At 39.2% G+C, this 16313-nt stretch overlaps 1 protein-coding gene across 1 annotated transcript in view; it reads left to right on the forward strand.

Annotated features, from left to right (window-relative positions):
* The window catches only part of mcm8 (minichromosome maintenance 8 homologous recombination repair factor), a 50834-nt gene that overhangs the window by 10042 nt on the left and 24479 nt on the right, over positions 1-16313 (forward strand). The window contains exons 8-11 of the mRNA XM_038271192.1: positions 3033-3118; positions 4745-4890; positions 6657-6731; positions 6815-6953. Coding sequence (XP_038127120.1) covers positions 3033-3118; positions 4745-4890; positions 6657-6731; positions 6815-6953 — 446 coding nt within the window. The remainder of the gene's footprint in view (positions 1-3032; positions 3119-4744; positions 4891-6656; positions 6732-6814; positions 6954-16313) is intronic.

Raw genomic sequence — 16313 nt, forward strand, 5'->3', positions numbered from 1 at the left:
GCAGCTCCCATGTCAGAGGATGAAGAGAGCACATCCAGTTAGTCATGGTCAGAGAAACAGGACTACACTGGAAAACAGGCCGATCTCCAACATCTATAAACAAAGGTGTTGATGGCAGCAGCACAGCTGATATTTCTCTCCAGGATGGAGTCACAGCCAAACAGGAACAGACCAGATGAAGCTACTATGAGAAAAAACAGAGAAAGCAGAACGTTAGAGATTGAACTAACAGATTCTGCAGAGTGGGAGAATAGAGAGAGAATGATAAAATAGGGGTCCCCATGTCCTCCAGCAGTCTAAGCCTATAGCAGCATAAATATAGAGATAGCTCAGGGTAACCTGAGCCACTCTAACTATAAGCGTTATCAAAAAGGAAAGTTTTAAGTCTAGCCTTAAAAGTAGACAGGGTGTCTGCCTCACGGACTAAAACTGGTAGTTGGTTCCACAGGAGAGGAGCCTGATAACTAAACGATCTGCCTCCCATTCTACTTTTAGAAATTCTAGGAACCACTAGTAAACCTGCAGATTGAGAGCGAAGTGCTCTGTTAGGAACATAAGGAACAATCAGATCTCTGATATCAGATGGAGCTTGGCCATTTAAGGCTTTATATGTGAGTAGGAGGATTTTAAATTCTATTCTTGATTTAACAGGAAGCCAATGAAGAGAAGCCAGGATAGGAGAGATATGATCTCTCTTTTTAATTTTCATCAGAACTCTGGCTGCAGCATTTTGGATCAGCTGAAGGCTTTTAACTACAGTTTGTGGACTTCCTGATAGTAAAGAATTACAATAGTCCAGCCTTGAAGTAACAAATGCATGGACTAGTTTCTCAGCATCACCCCTGGACAAGAGATTTCTTATTTTTGCAATATTCCTCAGATTAAATAAGGAAATTCTAGAAACCTCTTTGATATGGGATTTAAATGACAGGTCCTGATAAAAAAAAAACACCAAGATTTTTTACTTTATTATCTGAAATCAGTTTAATCCCATCCAAATGAAGTGACTGGCTAATCAGCTTATTTTTCAGAGACTCTGGTCCAAAGACTATAACTTCTGTTTTGTCTGGATTCAGAAGCAGAAAGTTAAGAGTCATCCAGGTTTTTATGTCTTCAAGACATGCCTGTAATCTATGTAATGGGTTAGCTTCATCTGGATTTATAGCCAGATATAGCTGGGTATCATCAGCATAACAGTGGAAATTAATCCCATGCTGTCTAATAATTCTACCAATTGGGAGCATGTATAAAGTAAAGAGAATTGGTCCTAGCACTGATCCCTGTGGTACTCCACAGGTAACCTTTGAGCGTGAGGAAGATCAGTCATTAACATGAACAAACTGAATTCGATCAGATAGATACGATTTAAACCAGTCTAGTGCTGTTCCTTTAATTCCAACAAAATATTCAAGTCTTTCTAAAAGAATATTATGGTCAACTGTATCAAAAGCAGCACTAAGATCCAACAGGACGAGCACAGATACAAGTCCATTATCTGAGGCCATGAGAATATCATTAGTGACTTTCACCAGAGCTGTTTCAGTGCTATGATGAGCTCTAAAGCCAGACTGAAACTCTTCAAAAAGTTCATTATGGTGGAAGTGATCGCAAATTTGTTTGGCAACTACTTTCTCAAAAATTTTAGATAAGAAATGAAGATTGGATATAGGTCTATAATTGACCAAGTCATCTCGGTCAAGAGACGGTTTCTTAAGCAGAGGTTTAATTACAGCAACCTTAAAATCTTTAGGTACATATCCCTGTAACAGAGATAGATTAATCACATCTAAAATGTAGGAGGAGATCAAAGGGAATACCACCTTAAATAACCTGGTTGGAACTGGATCTAACATACAAGTTGAAGGCTTAGATGAAGACAATAATTTTGCTAACTCAGAAAGTTCAACTGGATCAAAGCAGTCTCAGGGTTTCTGCCCATCATTAAAAGTCATTAAAGTATTATTTTTTAAATTAAGGCCTTAATTGGCATTAAAATTAATTAAATGTGATTATCATGGCATTTAAATGCTTTATAAAAAATAAAAAAAAGTCAAATATATCAGATTTAACTGGTTCCACGTGTTTGCATGGAACTGCTCCTGGTTGATCCTAAAGCCATATGTTCAGAACAGAAGCACGAGGCAGATTTAGTCACAATTTAGTCAAAAAACAGGATATGAGTGTAACTTTGCTATTTTATAAGATTGAAGTTTTTTAAATTATTTTAATAAAAAATAATAAAATAATATATTTTTTTTTATTCGGATTGATTAAGTTTTTTACATTTAAACATTCTTCTTTCTACTTTGACAATTTTGGCTTTATTTCTGAGAATTTACCCTTTGGTTAGTAGATTTAAATAAAAAAAATATAAATAGAGAACCTACATAATCGCCATAAATTTCAATATGTGAACTAAAATCATAGTTTTTTTTTTTTTTGGATTGATTGTTTTTTTCTCTCTTTTATTTTTTTTAATGTATTGGAAGTAAAATGTAATTTAAAAAATTTACGTTTTTTTCTTTTTCGGATTTAGCTATACAAATAAAAAAAATCTATCTGAAAAAGAGAAAAAAATTTAAAATATAACATTGTTAAAAGAATAATGTTTGAAAGAAATAAAAATTAAATGTGTAAGAAATAATAATTTGAAAATTTAAAATCTAATGAAACAGCAAAGTTATTAAAGTTACCTTTTATAGGAAGTTTTTCAAAGTTTAATTTCTGGATTACAAAGTTGTTGTTTTTTTTTAAATTTACAGTTCAAATACTTGTTTTTAGCCCGAAACAGTTTTAACGTCCAGAGTGAGCCGCCCTGTATAGGATCTCTCCATTAGTTGGAACATTCTCACCTGTTCCCCTCATTTAAAAAAGTTGTGATTGCAACTTCATATAAAGCTCTAAAAGATTTACTATTAATGAAAGCTATTTAATAAGGGCTTATTCATCCAAATCACTCCTTGCTTATAGTTCTGTTCTGTTTTGACTACAAAGACAGCATATCCTGACATTTTTTGTGTGTTTTATCACAGTGTTCCCAGCCTGGATGTCGAGCTCGTACCTTCATCCCCCTTCGCAGTTCTCCCTTTACAAAAACAGTAGACTGGCAAATCATCAAGTAAGTCTATGCTGATCATATTCTCTGCAGAGCAAAATTAAGGTTTTAAGGGCAGGTTATACTCCAGCAGCAGGTCGCAGATATTTTTGATTTATGCCCAATATTGAAGCGTGGTCTGCGCTATGTTATTCCACGCCACAACGCAAGAGGGACGATCAGGAACTAGCTGTGGGTCTAGATACAGCGGAGGCGGTGAGGAAGTGGGGGCAAGTTTGTGTGACGACGGAGGGACATGAGGGCCAAAAAGAGCGGGGATCCAGCTGGAAAAAGGGTCCCAGCGTTCTTGCGCACCTCGCTCATCTAGCTGGTCCTTCTTCACAAGTTGTTTTCCACAATGGCGGTCATACAAACAAAACAAGCCGGTAAAGTACCAAACAGGAAATACATGATGTGTAGAGCAGATGTAGATTTGACCAATCAGAGGCTGCCTGTCTGCGGTCACCTACAATTTTGGAGAGGTGCAGCACAGTGTCTGCCGAAGGGGGGGGATTGGTAGGGGGGGTCTCTGTGTTAACTTTGACACACACGCAGACAACCTGGTTTCCGAGTATAAATCAGCCTTAATCCTTCATAGAACTTGCAGCTGCTGGGGGGGAAACCTTGATGCGCAGAGCTGACTTAACCAAACCTAAAGCTACATACAGTTTTTAAGAATTGAATATTTGAGTGACAGCGAGTGCCAAAAGTAATATCTTGCAGGCTAGTTTTGAAAAATGGCATATGCCACATTGAAGTGTTATGCCAGTAAAACAGGCACCTGAATTTATATATCACACATTCAATTTTAATTTAATCCAAAAGCAATTTATAAAAAAAAGAAATTAAAATGGTTAAAGTCACCTATGTTTTTCTTTCGTTTTTGAAAGGACATTGGATGACATTACCTAGCCTACTTCAAACCGGCTAGGCTAATGCTTAGCAGACACAATTTACTTAATAATCTGACAATATGCTGCCACTTTCTGAACACATTGACACATTGTTCACATTGTCAGAGCAAACACAAGTACAAGATTTGGTGGTATGACTGTTTAATGGTTTGGTTTTTTTCCCAACACATATATATTTACAACTACATACATAAACATTAGTTTTTCATGAATGCTAAAATATGCTAAGAGGTGTTGCAGAGCCAAGAGTCGTAAAATGTTGTCCTACGATGGCTGCTTACACGTATATGCGCGGCCTGAGATTTCGTAGCTTGAAGCTAGCAATGCTAGCCGATCCAACTGTAGCGCCCTAAAGGGCTGATTAGATCCCGCAGCAGTGTCACAGTGAGCTTGTTGCAAAAACTGTATGTTTGATTTATGTCCAACTGAAAACTGAAAATAAGTAGTGCCTGAAAGTTTACATACCCTACCATTAAAGACAGAAAATAATCAGCTGCCAGTTGTAAAAAATAAAAATATGTTTGAAAAAATCAAAATAAATAAAATATATATTTTTTAAAATTGTTAAAATAAGAGAAAAGAGCAAAGTTGCTCCCAGAACCTTTTGTGATCATTTTTTTTTACAAGTTTCATTTCTGATTTTTTTAATGTTTTGAAGCCCAACAGGAAATCTAACAATAAATGCTAATCAATCTCCAGCCTGTTGGTTGAGCTCTTTGAAATCCCGCCTCTGCAGGGTGCAGGAGTTGGTGGGCGGCGAGCAGAGGGAGACTGGACGAATCCCTCGCACTGTGGAGTGCCACCTGACCTCTGACCTCTGCGACAGCTGCGTCCCTGGAGACACCGTCACTGTCACAGGGATAGTCAGAGTTATTAACGACGGTACTAGCATGCTAATCAATATGTGATCATAGTTGGAGCTAATGATAAGGAAACCTCTGCACCCTACAGGTGCTGGTCATAAAATTAGAATATCATGAAAAAGTAGATTGATTTCAGTAATTCCATTTAAAAAGTGAAACTTGTATATTATATTCATACATTACATACAAACTCATATATTTCAGATGTTTATTTTGTTTAATTTTGATGATTACAAATGACAACAAATGAAAATCTCAAATTCATCATATCAGAAAATTAGAATATTGTGAAAAGGTTCAAAATTGATGGCCCCTGGTGCCACACTCTAATCAGCTAATTAACTCAAACCACCTGCAAAAGCCTTTAAATGGTCTTTCAGTCTAGTTCTATAGGCTACACAATCATGGGGAAGACTGCTGACTTGACAGTTGTCCAAAAGACGACCATCGACACCTTGCACAAGGAGGGCAAGACACAAAAGGTCATCGCTAAAGAGGCTGGCTGTTCACAGAGCTCAGTGTCCAAGCACATTAATAGAGAGGCGAAGGGAAGGAAAAGATGTGGTCGAAAAAAGTGTACAAGCAAGAGAGATAACCGCACCCTGGAGAGGATTGTGAAACAAAACCCCTTCAAAAATGTGGGGGAGATTCACAAAGAGTGGACTGCAGCTGGAGTGAGTGCTTCAAGAACCACCACACACAGACGTATGAAAGACATGGGTTTCTGCTGTCGCATTCCTTGTGTCAAGCCACTCTTGAACCACAGACAGCGTCAGAAGCGTCTTGCCTGGGCTAAAGAGAAACAGGACTGGACTGCTGGTGAGTGGTCCAAAGTCATGTTCTCTGATGAAAGTAAATTTTGCATTTCCTTTGGAAATCAAGGTCCCAGAGTCTGGAGGAAAAGAAGAGAGGCACTTCATCCACGTTGCTTGAAGTCCAGTGTAAAGTTTCCACAGTCAGTGATGGTTTGGGGTGCCATGTCATCTGCTGGTGTTGGTCCATTGTGTTTTCTGAGGTCCAGGGTCAACGCAGCCACATACCAGGAAATTTTAGAGCACTTCATGCTTCCTGCAGCTCACCAACTTTTTGGAGATGCAGATTTCATTTTCCAACAGGACTTGGCACCTGCACACAGTGCCAAAGCTACCAGTACCTGGTTGAAGGACCATGGTATCCCTGTTCTTAATTGGCCAGCAAACTCTCCTGACCTTAACCCCATAGAAAATCTATGGGGTATTGTAAAGAAGAAGATGCAATACACCAGACCCAACAATTCAGAAGAGCTAAAAGCCACTATTAGAGCAACCTGGGCTATCATAACACCTGAGCAGTGCCACAGACTGATCGACTCCATGCCACGCCGCATTGCTGCAGTAATACAGGCCAAAGGAGGCCCAACTAAATACTGAGTGCTGTACATGCTCATACTTTTCATGTTCATACTTTTCAGTTGGCCAACATTTCTATAAATCCTTTGTTTTTATTGGTCTTCAGTAATATTCTAATTTTCTGATATGATGAATTTGGGATTTTCATTTGTTGTCATTTGTAATCATCAAAATTAAACAAAATAAACATCTGAAATATATGAGTTTGTATGTAATGTATGAATATAATATACAAGTTTCACTTTTTAAATGGAATTACTGAAATCAATCTACTTTTTCATGATATTCTAATTTTATGACCAGCACCTGTATAGAGGAGAGTAACAAATCAGACCAAACTATACATAAGATCAATCACTCCGCCCACACAGTTTAACCATCTGCTTTCTGATTGCAGGTACTACCAGGGGAAATAAAGACCAGTGCATGTTTCTCCTCTACATTGAGGCTATTTCAGTCAGTAACAGCAAAGGTAACGAGCATCACACACCTTTCTCATTGGTGTCAGATTTCTCTCCAAGCGTGCAGATAAATGTACATGGATCTAATGTTTAGGTAAGCTTTCCAAATCAGGAGGCGATGAGTCTGGAGGTTCCAGGGAAGATCGAACAGGAGGAGAGGAGTTCAGTCTGAAGGAGCTCTATGCCATCCAGGAGATCCAGTCCCAGCCAAACTTGTTAAGGCTCATCGTACAGTAAGTTAAATGCTGTGATCAAAAACAAGTATTGACGTCCACATGGCACACATTTGAAGATTTGTAACTACGCGGACGGATTTGCATGGAAAAACATGGCGGGCAACCAGCAGCTCCCGCTGATGGGGGTAAACATAAAGACCAGAGGTCACGGACTAATGGACCGCGGTCCGAATCCGGACCCACCTGCTGGCTAATCTGGACCCAAACACATTTAAGACATTTATAAATTACTGCATGTTGTCCGACGACGGTGTCTAACCCCGAAATCCTACATCCTCCATCTCTGCTCCGCCCCGCTGCGCTCCAGACCTCCTGTGCAAAGCAGTGCCTATAGCCTCCGCTGTTCCTCCCGTATTGCTGCGCTCCAACTTCCTCTTATTAACTTCATAGGAGCAAAACATGCAGAAATAAAAGCTTAATTTAATATGACATAATAATAAAAAATCAGCATCCAGCATATGTTCAGTTTTGTTGTGGACTTTTGTAATTAGGATCATCCATGGTTTGTATGAACTATGTTTGATCTCTGCTTCCAAACTCAGCATCTCTTTATCCATAGCTGAGATGAGAAGTTTCTTTTGAAGTTGTGAGAGGAGCTCTTTTCCGTTTTGACTGGATTTGATTAAACTTTTAAGCCTTTTAGTATAAAATAAATATTTTGATTGAGATGATAAATCTGCTTCCTGGTATGTTGAAGTAGTTTGCATCTAGTCATTTAATTAAACGATCTTAGTTTTTGGGAATATATAAGCTCACAAATGATACTGGAATGGCTTTAGAATGGCTTAGTCTCTATTCAAACCCAGGTTTAAAGCCTTGCAGGGCAGCATAAAGCCCACTGCCAACATTAAGACAGAAAAAAAAAAAAAACAAATGGTCAGTTCAGGTGTTTTATAAAATATGTGAACCAGGAAATTGTCTGTATACCAAACTGAACGATTATTGTTCTCTACTTCAAAAAACCCTTTAGATGTCAAAATGGAAAAATGTTCTTCTTTTTTATATAGTTTTTTATTTAAAAATTCAATGTATAACATGAATGCATAAAAACCTAATTTTATTTTAGTTTTAAATTCTGTTTAAAGTAACAGATTATTATTAAAAATGTCTCTGGACCTTTACTGGTTGATGTTTTTCTTTATTCAGACCCCACTGATTTTTAATTGGCTACCCCTGATCTAGAGGCCTCCCATGATTTAGCTGGGGCTAAAACAACTGATCAGATTGATCGATTATTGAAATAATTGTCAACTATTTTAGTAATTGATTAATCGTTTTCTAGAGTATAGAGCAGTGGCGGCTGGTGGAGTTTTCTCAATGGGGGTGCAAAAATTCAAAATGGACTTATACCAAAAACCAATCAAACATATACTAAGTTATCACACCAGTATATTTATATGAATGCCAACAACAATAAACATTATAAAAACAAAACATAATTTCATGTACAGGTTTCCTTTTTGTACATAAATCTTGCCCTTCTGAGGCTTTGTGAGAAATCTGTGTTTTGCATGATCCAATATTGTTTGAAAAAGCTACAAAAAATAATGTACCAGCTTAATAACAGAGAAGCTATTAATCAGCCTTATATCTTTTAAAAAATCTATTTATTTTCTGAGAATGTGTTTATTTAAGAGCAACTATGCAAATTAACATTAACATCTAAAAAAAGTAGACGATGGTATATTATATTCCATGTGAATCCCAGATTGTTCATTCTTCTTTGCTTTATCTACAAAGTGCTTTAAATCAGTCCTAGCTGTCTTTATCCATGCTGGGCCAGATCCTGACATTTGAAAAAGGAGGCAGGGAAAGCAGAAAAAAGCACTAGCCTCGCTGCATGCAGTTAGCCTAGCCTTGGCGTCTGTGCTGTGGCGGGAGGCGGTGAGCAAATACACTTCCGGTCACCTCAGATCGCAGCTTGGCTCTGAGCTCTCTTATACCTTTTATAACAGAGGAGCAACTGTGCATGTCCAACTTTTAATGAAATTCAGTGGCCAAAGATTTTTGCGCCCTAGGGAGGAAGTATGTCACCAATCCGGTGAAATTAGGCTTGACACTTTGCTAGTCATTAAAGATTAAATATTTATCTTGTGCATGTAAAAATTATATAATAATATATTTCAAAATATTTTACATTTTAATTTAAAATTAAATTGTTTTTTTGTTTTTTAATCTTTCTTATGTCTTAATCGGGATCATTGGGTGGGTGGGGCGGGGCCCTAGCACCCTCTATTGGCCAGCCACTTCTGGTATAGAGACATTAAAACATGCTTTTAACTGACAGAATGGCCTACTTAGAGCAGTAATTAAGCCAAGATTATAATGTGCTCTAACGAGAAGTCCTTCAGTGGAAAGTTTTAGTTTCACCTGGTTTATTTTCCTAAACATTTTTTTTTTGGCTATCCAATTATTTATTGATTAATCTAAACAATAATAAAAACATGAAGCAATTTGCAAAATAATAGTTAGTTTAAGCCCTAGATCAAGCTTATAGATACAGACTGTCCTTCTTGGACCGTATAAAGAGAGGTTTTGATAAAGTTTGATAAACCACTGTGTTTTCCATCACCTTGTGTAGTCTGGTGTTGTCAGCTTGCTGTTTGTGCTGAACGCACAATGAATTAGTGTGAATAATGAGAGGCTTTTATTTTGTAGACTCCCTGGTGTCGCAGGGAGTTTGTAGCAGTGTGTTTTAAGAAAAGGTTCAGAGTCGGCAGTGATATAGAATCCATTTCCATTATTGAAATCACTCTTTTTCCCTTTCCTTTTTCCCTGGTATTAGGTCAAAAGATACTATATTAAAGTGTAAATGAAAGACCTTTATTTTGAAATTTGTAGTGGCGTGTGTTTTGAAAAGACCCCTAGAGTCTAAAAAAATAGGTTGAGTTTCGGTCAGAATGTTGAGCCATATGCTTCAATTAATATATCTTTTATTCTGTAGTGTGTGTGTGTGTGTGTGTGTGTGTGTGTGTGTATGTATGTATGTATTATATATATAATACATATATATTATATTATATTATATATAGTGCTGTCAAAATTATCGCGTTATTATCGCGTTAACGCGAGGCCATTTTAACTGCGATAATTTTTTTAACGTGAGATTAACGCTGTGTGGTTTTATGGTACAATTTTCCAAGTACATCCCGCTGCAGCCTGCGGGAAGGCGGGGCTATTTTCCCCCAGTGTATGCATTTCTCATAGGCTTCTAGAGCGGAGAGCTCCTCAAGGGAAAAAGACGCTCATACACTGGGTGACGCTAGTGCCTTTTCTTTAAGCCCCACCACCAACAAACAAGTTGAGTGTCTGGTAACTAGTAGCAACCTGAAATACGCTGAGAAAACAGATTACTGAGGTGAAATGGAATCTGCTACGCCGCTCTTGCCGTCTGTGTACGCCACAGGTCAGTATCGCGTGTGTGTGTGTGTTTGGGTGTGTGGGTGTGTGTGTGTTCTCATTTTTGTTAAGAGGCTGAAAAGTAACTTTCTAGAGCATAGACTACCTCCATCTAGTGATGTCGGTCTATTGATTTTGATGTATTGATTGAAAATTGTTAATTATTATCTTGGTTAATTAACATCTAATGTTAACTCTACTGCATTTTATAGCAGTAGGGTAAAATGCTTGTCTTTGTTCAAAAGACTGTATTAACTGTAAAGACTGTCTTTTACATCAGCTTGTTTTCAGGGCCTTTTTTTTGCCTACATATTTGTTATTTTTTGCTACATGCCTCCCCATCTTCTTGCCATATGTTTCTATGGCATAAATCAGTGTCTGTGACCTGTTTTCATTTAAAAAAAAGAACATTGGCACAAACCTAGCCTGTATGTATTTTTTTGTATGTCATCGAGAGTATTTAAATGATTTTCAATCAGGAAAAAAATGTGCAATTAAAATGCGATTAATCGCGAGTTAACTTAGGCATTGATGCGATTAATCGCGATTAAAATAATTTAATCGATTGACAGCACTAATTATATATATATATATATATATATATATATATATATATATATATATATATATATATATATATATATATATATATATATATATATATATATATATATATATATATATATATATAATATATTATGTTATATATATGTAACTGCAGCATATGGCTCAAGATTCTGACCGAAACTCAACCTATTTTTATAAATTAGATTCTAGGGGTCTTTTCAAAACAATATATATATATATATATACAGTGTTGTGCCTGAACGCGTTCATTGAACGAAAGTTCATGAACTCGTTCATATTTTGGGCGAACGTGAACTGAACGTACTGCATTATTGCCTGATGAACGTTATTGTGAACTCGTTCATTCTGGTGTCTGTGAACGGCACGCTCTCTCAGTTCAGTTCCTTTCAATAGGTTGCTAGATTTCTATAAAGCCCTCCAGGCGAAACCCCGGCTAAATCACACCGTAAACAGGCCTTAATATGTAGCGGGAAAAACACCCAATCTGGCAACAGCAGCTACCAGCGTCGTAGCCTACAGCCGCGTGCGTCATCAAAACAAAATGCAGCGTTGAAGCTACAGCAGCATGGAGGCGACTTAAAACAGGTTTATGACCAGGTGGTCGGTGAGGATGATGGCAACAAGTTTGCCCGCCGGCTTTCAGTAAATAAATCCGCACTTCAGTAACCTTAAATTCCTACCTCAGCCTGGTCCCTCAGTTTGTGTTAGTAAAATCTTCTTGAGCGGAGGTCTTCAACAGGGGATCCGCGACCCCTAGGGGGTCTACGGAGGTACTGCATGAGGGTCTGCATGGTTAGTTGATATTTTTATATTCCCCCCCCCCCGCATTTTTTCCCCCACTAATTGAAATGTCTTTAAATACTCATTAACATGAAATCAACACACTGTAGTAAACAGATAAATGGAGACAAAAGATGTCTTTCAGTCATCAATGCTCACATTCAGCAACACACAGGAGCTCTTTCAAGCTGGGCACCGTTTCCTTCACAACACCTGTCCCATCAACCAGGAATCAGAATCAGAAAAACTTTAATAATCCCAGGGAGAAATTAATTTCTTTACATTACTCCATCTGTAATAGAGTGACTATAGGACACAATTTCATACAATATATATAGTTAGGGGGTCCCCGCTCCATCTCGCCATCAGTTTGGGGGTTCTTGGTCTGGAAAAGAAGACCCCTGTTCTTGAGGGTTTTACTATCCATGTAACTTGTTTGTTAAACCTGCCTGGTATAATTTTCCAGGATTCCTTTTTAGTATGTATTGAAATGGAATTTCAAATGGAAAAAAATATTAAAATAAAAAAAAACATTTGCACCTTAAAGACTACTTTCCTATTTTTCTTTTAATAATTACTCATAAAAAAGACCATTCAAGCAGCACATTTTTCCTGATGTTTTTGAGAATATACTGTAGGGGTGAAAGCTGCAGCTGCTACTAGTGTGAAGTGAATGGACAGCAACAAAGCATTAAAGCAACAATGGGGAAATGCTGTCCCCTCAATGCTAATGTAAACCCTGGTTGGATAAGGATTCAAAACTGGATATGAAGATGAAATCTGACGCACAGTTTCAGAGTTACAACTGATAAAATAATTGCTGTCTGTGGTTCTACAGTAGGCTATGGTGTAATTGAGCAATATATGAAAAAAAAATGAAAAAAAAAAGAACTATGAACTAGTTCGTTTTTTGGAATTGTGAACTATGAACTGAACTAGTTCATTTTAAAATGTGTGAACTGAACTTTGAACTAGTTCACGTAGAAAGAGAACTTTCCCAACACTGTATATATATATATATATATTATATTAGTGCTGTCAAAATTATCGCGTTATTATCGCGTTAACGCGAGGCCATTTTAACGGCGATAATTTTTTTAACGTGAGATTAACGCTATGTGGTTTTATGGTACAATTTTCCAAGTACATCCCGCTGCAGCCTGCGGGAAGGCGGGGCTATTTTCCCCCAGTCTATGCATTTCTCATAGGCTTCTAGAGCGGAGAGCTCCTCAAGGGAAAAAGACGCTCATACACTGGGTGACGCTAGTGCCTTTTCTTTAAGCCCCACCACCAACAAACAAGTTGAGTGTCTGGTAACTAGTAGCAACCTGAAATACGCTGAGAAAACAGATTACTGAGGTGAAATGGAATCTGCTACGGCGCTCTTGCTGTCTGTGTACGCTACAGGTCAGTATCGTGTGTGTGTGTGTGTGTGTGTGTGTGGGTGGGTGGGTGGGTGGGTGGGTGGGTGTGTCTGTGTGTGGGTGTGTGTGTGTGTGTGTGTTCTCATTTTTGTTTAGAGGCTGAAAAGTAACTTTCTAGAGCATAGACTACCTCCAACTAGTGATGTCGGTCTATTGATTTTGATGTATTGATTGAAAATTGTTCATTATTATCTTGGTTAATTAACATCTAATGTTAACTGTACTACATTTTATAGCAGTAGGGTAAAATGCTTGTCTTTGTTCAAAAGACTGTATTGACTGTAAAGACTGTCTTTTACATCAGCCTGTTTTCAGGGCCTTTTTTGGCTACATATTTGTTATTTTTTGCTACATGCCTCCCCATCTTCTTGCCATATGTTTCTATGGCATAAATCAGTGTCTGTGACCTGTTCTCATTAAAAAAAAAAGAACATTGGCACAAACCTAGCCTGTATGTATTTTTTGTATGTCATCGAGAGTATTTAAATGATTTTCAATCAGAAAAAAAATTTGCGATTAAAATGCGATTAATCGCGAGTTAACTCAGGCATTGATGCGTTTAATCGCGATTAAAAAAATTTAATCGATTGACAGCACTAATATATATATATACGGCGACACCAACACAGCAACCCATCTCATTCCTGCTTCGAGCCCAGCCCCCCACCGCGCACACGGACCGGACCACCCCCAGCAAGAGCCCCCCTCGGGACCAGGGCCCACCCATCCCGCGCAGGCCACCCAACCAGAACCGCCCCCCCAAGACCCCCGGACCCACCCAGCAGCAGCACAGCTACCAGGCCAGTAGCCCACGTCCGCCACCACGGAACCCCCAAGAGCACCGCATGCGGCCGCCGTAGGACCCCCCCGAGTCACCCCAGGCCCCGCCCCGATGGGGGCAACAGACCCCAGGGCTAGACCCGCCAGGCACCCCGCTCCGAGCGCCATGCCGAACCCTCCAGGACCCAAGGACCCCCGAACCAGCCCCCGCGCCCCACAGCCCCCCACTACACTTAGTGATGGAACCGATCAAGGGAGCCCAGAGAGATCGGTCTGATGGGGATGCAGATGCTGTCTCAATATGAATATAAATAAATAGTTTCAGTTCGTTTTAGCATTTAGCATACATGTGTAGCTGCCGAGTTGTTCTGTGTTAACTATAGTTCACTTGCAGCTCCTAGATTACCTAAAGCATCTGTCTGCTTTAATCAAACTTGCAATTTAACAGAAACTATAGTTGCCCGGCCAGTATAACATATCTAAGTTAGCATTAATTTAACTTCACATAAAATTCTATTAACAAGTGGCTACGGTGGCTACGTGCTAAGAAGCTAACGTAACGTAGCCAGCCTGGATACTAAATGCTATGAAAGTTAGCCAACATCAGTTAATTTATCATTTGGACATTATAGCCGTTGATTTAATGTTACATTATAAACAACCACCACCAATCTTTCTGTTAACTTATTCTAATGTCTTTGTGTTGAACTGCGACGTGTCTCTTCAGGTTTGTTGTGTTTTTTCCAGCTACCATGTGGCCACATTCCTTCCCTTCTAATAAAATCAAGCATTTGGTTTTGTTCTTCACTTCAATGAAGTGAAAATGTGTCCATATATCACGTCTCCTCTTTCTCCTGAGCCCCGTGCAAAGCATGTTTTACCTTTAACCTGTCGCCACCTCGCCATGACATGTGTTGTGTAGGCTACTCTGTGTCCGCCGTCCGCTCCAGGTTTGAAAGTGGGTTTGTGGCGGAAGAGCTGAGGCGGAGGAGGAGACAGGATTTGAAAAAACCATAAAATAATAATATGTAATTTTCTTTGTTCGTGAACTAAAATGTCCATAGATTTTAGCCCAGTCTTTTTTTACCGAACTTCATTTTCGACTCGTTTTCATTTTCGACGAAATTTATTTCTGATTTACTCCCAGTTATTGTTTATTAGTGGGGATTTTCGTCTCGTCTAGTTTTCGTTCGGTGAAAAATGTGCGTTGACGAAAATATTTTCATTTAGTTAACGAAATTAACACTACCGCACAGCAAGAGCCCCCCGCAGGACCAGGGCCCACCCATCCAGCGCAGGCCACCCAACCAGAACCGACCCCCGGACCCACCCAGCGGCAGCACAGCTACCAGGCAAGTAGCCCCACGTCCGCCACCACGGAACCCCCCAAGTGCACCGCATGCGGCCGCCGTAGAACCCCCCCGAGGCGCCCCAGGCCACGCCCCGATGGGGGCAACAGACCCCAGGGCTAGACCCGCCAGGCACCACGCTCCGAGCGCCACCCCGAGCCCTCCAGGAGCCAAGGACCCCCGAACCAGCCCCCGCTCCCCATAGGACGCGCCCCACAGCCCCCCACTACATTAAGTGATGGAGCTGATCAAGGGAGCCCAGAGAGATCGGTCTGATGGGGATGCAGATGCTGTCGCAAGATTAATATGATCCAACAACAGATCTCTGTACTGATGCTGAGTTTGTCCTTACTTTTCCAATTCATGAGGATAGTTTTCTTTGTGATACATAGAGCAGTGAATGCCATGCAAACTGATTTGTTTTCCATAGAGCTTCCCTCAAAGTCACCCAGTAAGCAAACTGAAGAGGAAAGTGAGATTTTACAACCCAGGCACAGTGATAAGTCCTTACATACCTGTACCCAGAACCTCTGAACCGGCGTGCATAACCATAACGCGTGAAAATAATTATCAATTTGGTTGCCTGTGCACTGTGGACAGATGTTAGATTGCGCAAAACCCATCTTGAATAATCTTTGACCTGTATAGTGCACTCTGTGGAGGATTTTGTATTGTATTAATTGTAAATTGGGGTTTCTGGTCATGTTAAAAGTTCTTAGACATAACTGAGCCCAGATGTTTTGTTCAAAGCTGACTGATAAATCCTCCTCCCATTTAGTAATAGGAAGAGATATTGTATCATCCAGTTTAGTCAGTGTCCTGTATAACTTAGACAGTAGTTTGGGGGGTTTAACTCTAGAAACTCTGATATATTAGTTAGAATTTTTAAACCTCCATCAATATGCTTAAATTTATTTCTAATTATAGCTTTGATTTGCTCATATTCTAAGAATTTATTTTTGTTAATGCCATATTGAAAATTTAATCTAGCGAATGTGATAAACTCCGTACCTTGAAATAAATGATCCAGATAGTTA

This window comes from Cyprinodon tularosa, unplaced genomic scaffold, assembly GCF_016077235.1.
Source record: "Cyprinodon tularosa strain WSP-4 unplaced genomic scaffold, ASM1607723v1 ctg794, whole genome shotgun sequence".
Classification (NCBI taxonomy): domain Eukaryota; kingdom Metazoa; phylum Chordata; class Actinopteri; order Cyprinodontiformes; family Cyprinodontidae; genus Cyprinodon; species Cyprinodon tularosa.